Consider the following 6791-nt stretch of genomic DNA (forward strand, 5'->3'; position numbering starts at 1 on the left):
AGCCAAAAGACACACGCCTCATACCTGTTTGACAACTGTTAACACAGGTATGTCCTTGGATGAATTGTGTGTGTGTGTGTGTGTGTGTGTGTGTGTGTGTGTGTGTGTGTGTGTGTGTGTGTGTGTGTGTGTGTGGTATGTCCAGTATGTGTATGTGTGTGTATTAATTGTGTGTTTATATGTCTGTGTGTGTGTGGTATGTCCAGTATGTGTGTGTGTGTGTGTGTGTGTGTGTGTGTGTGATTCCTCCCACCTGGTTCTCACAGGAGGGTGGAGTGGCACTTTTTTAGGCGGTGTCTCCCCATTTTTTGTAGTTTTAGAGAACTTGTGAGCCAGATCTTCCTAACTCAGACCAGTACAGCTGTGTTCAACATCATCTACAGGTAAGCCTTGGTCTAAGGACAGCTCTCTAGGTTTACAGAATCCAAATGTATGATACAGACTTCTTAAAAGATTTACATTTCTCAGCCGATAAGGCTACAGGCCATTTTTTATTATTATTTGAAGTGCTATTTCAGAAAGGCCATCCAACAGAACTTGTAAAATATGTATCTCAAGTTATGGTCGTTGTTACTGTTGGGTTAACCCTCAATATTTGTTTTCAGTTTATCTTTATCTGGTAGAGGTGTAAAAGTGGTTGGTTTAGCAAATGGTTGGAACAAATATGTGGCAGGACATTCACTCTCTGAACCTGGACTTCTACACCTCTGATCTGTGGAGATAACGTTTAATGTTGGAGGCAAATAGATTTGGAGAACAAAGAAGCAAGAAAAACAGAAACCCTTATTATGAAACAAAGGGAACAAAGATTGCTCTGCATTGGGCATCATGCATTATAAGTGACTAACACTTCATTCTAATTGCACATATATGTGCATTCTGATGCACTCCATAATGAATAACAGTATTTTTTATTTAATGCACGACTGTGAGACAGATATAACTTTGAGGCCTACACAAGCATCTAGCTAACTGTTTGCTAACATTTAGCATGCCTGTGTGTGCCAACACAATTCTGAATGCATGTACAGCCTGCCAACAGATTCTGTGAATTATTGTATTTGGCCTTGGGCGTAGACTGTTGCATAAAAGACACAAGATCTCATATGTGTGGTTATAAAATCTTTGCTTTTTTCCCCCCTTTCTCTGGCAGTGTCCTTCTCTCTACATATATGCTTAAGGGTGGATACATACCCTCTTTGTCTCTCTGTTTTTAGACTGGTTTTGCAAAATAACCCTTATCATCCTTTGCGAATAATGTATGTACAGTATGCAAAAATGACTCAAGCATCATCCCTCTGTGTGTTTATGAATAGAACCTCCCAGAAAAAAAAAAGCATCATGCCAGAGACAGCTGAAGCCGTGGCTGCAACCGTCACAACTCGCAGGAATGTCACCATCGAGATCACCAACCTCACCAACAACTACTGCCTGCTCAACCCCAAGTAAGATACTAGGGTGACCAGACGCCCCTGCTCTCTTAAAACGAATGTCAACACATCTTGTGTAACAAATAGCAAAATGTATCTTACTTACTGTTAGAATTTGCATGGGCACATACAGTATGCTTAATTGGTTATATTTGTGTTTGCATATGTATACTGCTGTAAGTTGCTTTGTATAAATGTGTCTGCCAAATTAATAAATGTAAATGTATGTGTGTGTGTGTGTGTGTGTGTGTGTACCGTCCTTAAGAGTGTTCCTTGAGAGCGGCGAGACTTACAACCCGCCTCAGCCCACCGTGCGCCCCCTGAAGACCGAGGTGTGCACCTTCAGCAAGACCAGCGCCAACGCCACGGGCAGCGTGGGGGTCATGACCTACGACCTCTTCGAGCGCACCCGCAAGGGCGCCACCGAGACCCTCGCCATCATGTTCTCCGTGCCCTGGGACTACAACGTCTACAAGAACTGGTACGCCATCGGCATCTACCCCGCTGGCAAGGAGTGCGACGAAGCCCTGTACAAGGAGATGTACTACGACAAGGAGCCCAAGGGCTTCGTCCGCATGGAGGCTGACGGCTCAGGGCTGACCTTCGAGGGCTCGAGCCTGGACGTCAAGGCCACCATGTGCCCGATGGGACGGGCCATCATGAAGGTGGAGCTGTGGGACAAGCTGTTTTCACCCGGCATGCAGCAATCGCACCACTAGAGGGCGGTAGAGCGAAGATGAACAAGGAGAGGGAGAGAGGTGCTGAGAAAAGAGTTGCTAGTCCCTAGGAACTCCTCCCTACCAACCATTCCCAAGTTTTGCTTAATGAAACTTAGTATGGACATGCCACTGCCCCAACCATAGGAATTGTATTACACTGAAGCACACATAACAACACAAACACACACTGGTGAAATGCATGATTTATATTGTAAACAACTGTAAAGGACCCATAGAGTCTATGCTGCAAAAGTAAAGGTTTGATCTCCTAGATTGTGTCATTTCAATTTGTATTATCTAATGAACACTGCTGATGGATGTCCTACAGTACGTAAATAAATCAAATTAAAACATTTGCAACTTTTACAAATGATCAAATTGCATTTTAAACTGTTAATGCGATGCAGAGTGTATTCTTCAGACAGGCTGACACAAAGTCTGTTAAATTTCACACCTCTCCTTCTCTGTTAAATTGCTCCGGAACTATTCTTTACTGCCAGATGACACTTTTATGGCGTGACAGAGCATAAGTGGGTATGCTCAAGTATCCAAATAAAAAAATGAAATGACGAAATTAGCATGAGCAGTAAGAGGACATCAGAGCTGGGGGAGTGTACCCACAGTATGTTCCCCGGGTCCTATGTCCCCCACTTTGGTATGGAACCGGGGAACATAGGACCCCTTTTTTTATCTTAAAAAGGCTCCTATGTTCCCCGCTTTTCCCAAAAATTGTCCTATGTTCCCCGGTATGCATTGCAACCGGGGAACATATAGAACCCTTACCCTTTTGGAGAAAACCGGGGAACATAGGGATGACCCCAAAGCTGGAGCTACTTTATTTTGCAGGCACAGACTGAGAAGGGAGCTCATCTGACTGGACTAATTAGCTAATATTCATCACAAACAGCATTAGAAACAGCATTTGGGGGATCATGAGTCTGCTTCATTTAACTTACGAGGACAGATATGTACTTTTGCTACTTGCAAAAATGAATGTGAAATGAACCAAACTGACCATAAGAGCAGATATGTCCATGTGAGCAATCTTATATTTATACAAGTATTCATTAAGCTGATGTGTTTATCCAAACTAGCGTATAAGGGAGGACTAGCATTCAAGCTATGTTGCCAAGGAGACAACAAACAACATGTGCAAAGGCAAAAATTACATCATTTGTTTTTTGTTCACACCTATACACTCAAAAACACACACACACACACACACACACACACACACACACACACACACACACACATACTCTCACCCACATGCACACACCCACACAGTCATATTGACTTTAGTTAAAGCCAGTGACACAAACAACTACGAACTGTTTTTGCCGTTGAACCAAAGTGTGAAAGTAAGTAGCTTGTCAGCTTATAATTTGACAAAAAAAATAATACATTTAGAGAGGAAGTGCATGAAGTACAGTGCAAAGCATTTTAGCGAATTTGGAAACATGTGCATACGATTGTTTAAACTGCCATTGATCCAAAGCTGAAAAGAAAGCACAACACATCACCATAGGTTCATCAACACACACACACACATAAACCAAAGTTTGAATAGTGAAACTAACACAATCAGCATACAGTTTTTTTTCTTCTTTTTCTTGCAAGTCCTCACACAGGGCTTTTTTTTTTAATCCCTCCACGTGTCTCAGGAAACGGAAAACGGAAGTCCTATGATGTGTTTATTTTTAGTAAATTGTGATAGCTCTTTGAAATGCAACACATTTACTTCATGGCTGTGTGCATTTTGTGATTGAAAAAGAAACCGCATGAACCGTGAAAGAAAAGAGTAAACCACATACAGTAGATGCATTTGCAGCAACACTAAACCATTTTAAATGTTTTGTAGTGGGTGTTAAGAACGACTTGATATATCATCTTTAACATATTTCACTGTATTATTTAGATAGGGCAGTGAACAAATGTCAGGAAGGCGGGTCATGATCATCATCACACACACACACACACACACACACACACACACACACACACAACCAAGAGTAGGCGTTGTATCAGTCTGACACCTAGTCATAAGTATTTTGAGTATTACTGTATACTGCAGCTCACCTCTGTGCACGGTTTGATTCATCCAGTGGAAATTTTAATCTTGTTTTACAGGGAAAAGCAGGCATGAATCAGGCAGAAAAAAACACACTTAGTAGCCTGTTCTCGTACTCACTGCATAGCCTGTTCTTTTTTTGGGAACACAGGTACATACATTTGGAAAGTTCTTGGAGAAAAGGATAAGACACTTATTAAGACAAATGTAATGGTATGAAACATGATCTCACAAACATTTTCTTGTAACAACATTTATTAAATCTAGTCTACCACTCTCAGAACTCAGTAGTAGTTCACACTGATCCTGTAGAGAGCCAATACCATTTTAATGACACCATTCCAGTTCAAATGTCCGAGACAAACTTGTGACTCACAAACACTGTCTGCTGAAAATAGCAATCTTTCTCCCATATCTCTCCCTCAGGTAGATCTCAAGATCTGCCAGGGGCATCGGCCTCACGTCGTACCCGACAAACTTTTTCCTGGTCCTGTCGACAGGAACAATCTCCTCTGTGCTGTTGGCGTCGTTTCGGCCGATGGCGGCAAACGTGGGGAACGTTCTCCTGAGGCTTTCCGGAAGGTCCCGGCTGTACGTCGGGCAGCAGTAGGCCGACCACAGGTACTCCGGTATGGCCACGCGGTGCTCGTCCTTCAGCCAGCGGTCCGTCCGGTAAGGGATGATGCCAGTGACGACGTACGCCGGACCCGCGCAGTACTTGGTCATCGTCGCGTTGACGCGCATCTCCAACGCGGCCCACATGCCGTCGTTGGACTCCATCTTTTGGGGCACGACGTTGGTCAGCGTGAAGGTGGAGCGGCGATCGCTGCGGTTCTGGTGGTGCAGGCTGGGGTTGAGATGGCCACGCGTGTAGCTGGAGTTCAGATAGTCCTGCTGCACCGCCTGGCTCTTGACCACGCTCTCGTCCACTCTCTTAGGGGGCACGGGGAAGGGGAGCATCACACCGCTGGCGTTAGACTTTGCCAACTAGGAAGGAACGATCAGATTATTAAAACAAGGCAGTGGCAGGCTATACTGCATTCTTTATATTAGACACTGAATACTTAAAGGTGCACTATGAGATCTTGCATGGTTTTTAGAACAATGTAATTTTGTCATTGTTGTCTCAAATCATAGCCATCTCCCTTTGATCAGCTTGCTGCCTGCTCCCTGAATACATTGTGAAAAAATCCGGTCTCTGGAGACAACACAGGGGCTGTAAAACGTCAAACAAACACTAGGGCAAAGGATGTGTACCAAAACATAGCAAACCTTCACACCTTCACAACCTTCAACCTTAACATTCAGCCAAACACCGACAAGGGCCAGGTTTCCCAGATTCGTTAAGAAGCTCTTAAGGGCTAAGAACTTCTTAGGAGTGCTCTTAGAACGTTCTTAGAGCACTCCTAAGAAGTTCTTAGCACTTCAGAGCTTCTTAACGAATTAGTCACCCTTCACCTGGTCTGGGCTTCACCAGTCCGCAACTGAAGTACTTCCTTTGTGCAGCGTAAAAATATCTTTTAAAGGATAGGTCTATTTTTTTTTTTTTACGTATGTGCCACTATCAAGTCGAATACATTTGGAAGCCAATTGTTGCAGCAGACACTCCACAAACAGAGCACTTCAGTTACAGGCCTGGAGTAGCCTCTCTGGCAGCGATCAAGTCCACTGCAGTACTCTGTGCAGGTGTGTGCTGAATATGGGTTCTGGATTATCGGTGAGCTCTCCAATACATCAACACAGACAGACAGGCCAGCTGCAAGGGGTTTTAGTCACCCTGCACAGCGAGTCCATCTCTCAGGCCTGGCTTGGGCTACAGCAGGTCCATAACTGAAGCACTTCATTTGTGGAGCGTAAAAATAATCTTCAAAAGCCAGGTCTAATTTTTTTGTATGTGTGCGACACTATCAAGTTTGGTGTATAGCCAGTCAGCATCCTGAACTCACACACACACACACACACACACACACACACACACACACGAGTGGTCCCTCCACGCACACGCATGCACAAACACACACACACACAGACACACACACACACACACACAGACACACACACACACACACACACACACACACACACACACACACACACACACACACACACACACACACGGTGGTGTTGCAGCAGAGACCACAAGGTGAGCTCTTCAGTTACCTGCCTGCTGTAGCCTCTGTCAGCAATCAAGTCCACTGAAGTACTTTGAAGTCAACTTTGAGCAGGTGATTGATAAGGGGCTTGTACACAAACCCAACCAACCCCAACAAACACCAACAGTTGGGTCAGTGGCCAGCACCTGTCTGTGATTATTGGTGTTTGTCAGATGGAGTTGTTTGGGTTTGGCATATCCAAAAGCATGTCTTTTTCAATTAGGTGTTATTTATCTTGGCTTCACTGAAAATGAGGACTACCCTCAAAGAACCCTCGAGAATAAATGCAAGTTGAATGAACGAATGAATGAATGAGTGGATGAATGAATGAATGAATGAATGAATGAATGAATTGACTAATTAATGGACACTGACATATGAGTGAGTGAGTGAGTGAATGAATGAATGAATTAGTTAA

General features: G+C 43.9%; 2 protein-coding genes across 2 annotated transcripts in view; one reads left to right on the forward strand and one right to left on the reverse strand.

Moving 5' to 3' along the window:
- The first annotated feature begins 251 nt into the window (after positions 1–251).
- Positions 252–2420, forward strand: LOC134069999 (DELTA-stichotoxin-Hcr4a-like). The gene is made up of 3 exons (XM_062526179.1): positions 252–383; positions 1317–1445; positions 1696–2420. The coding sequence occupies exons 2-3, from the start codon at positions 1342–1344 to the stop codon at positions 2147–2149; spliced, it is 558 nt and encodes a 185-aa protein (XP_062382163.1). The 5' UTR covers positions 252–383; positions 1317–1341; the 3' UTR covers positions 2150–2420.
- Positions 2421–4457: 2037 nt separating this feature from the next.
- LOC134069948 (endonuclease domain-containing 1 protein-like) overlaps positions 4458–6791 on the reverse strand; it is a 3361-nt gene continuing 1027 nt past the window's right edge. The window contains exon 2 of the mRNA XM_062526107.1: positions 4458–5207. Within this exon, the coding sequence (XP_062382091.1) occupies positions 4593–5207 (615 nt within the window). The 3' untranslated portion in view covers positions 4458–4592. The remainder of the gene's footprint in view (positions 5208–6791) is intronic.

This window comes from Sardina pilchardus, chromosome 22 (genome assembly GCF_963854185.1).
Source record: "Sardina pilchardus chromosome 22, fSarPil1.1, whole genome shotgun sequence".
Classification (NCBI taxonomy): Eukaryota; Metazoa; Chordata; class Actinopteri; order Clupeiformes; family Clupeidae; genus Sardina; species Sardina pilchardus.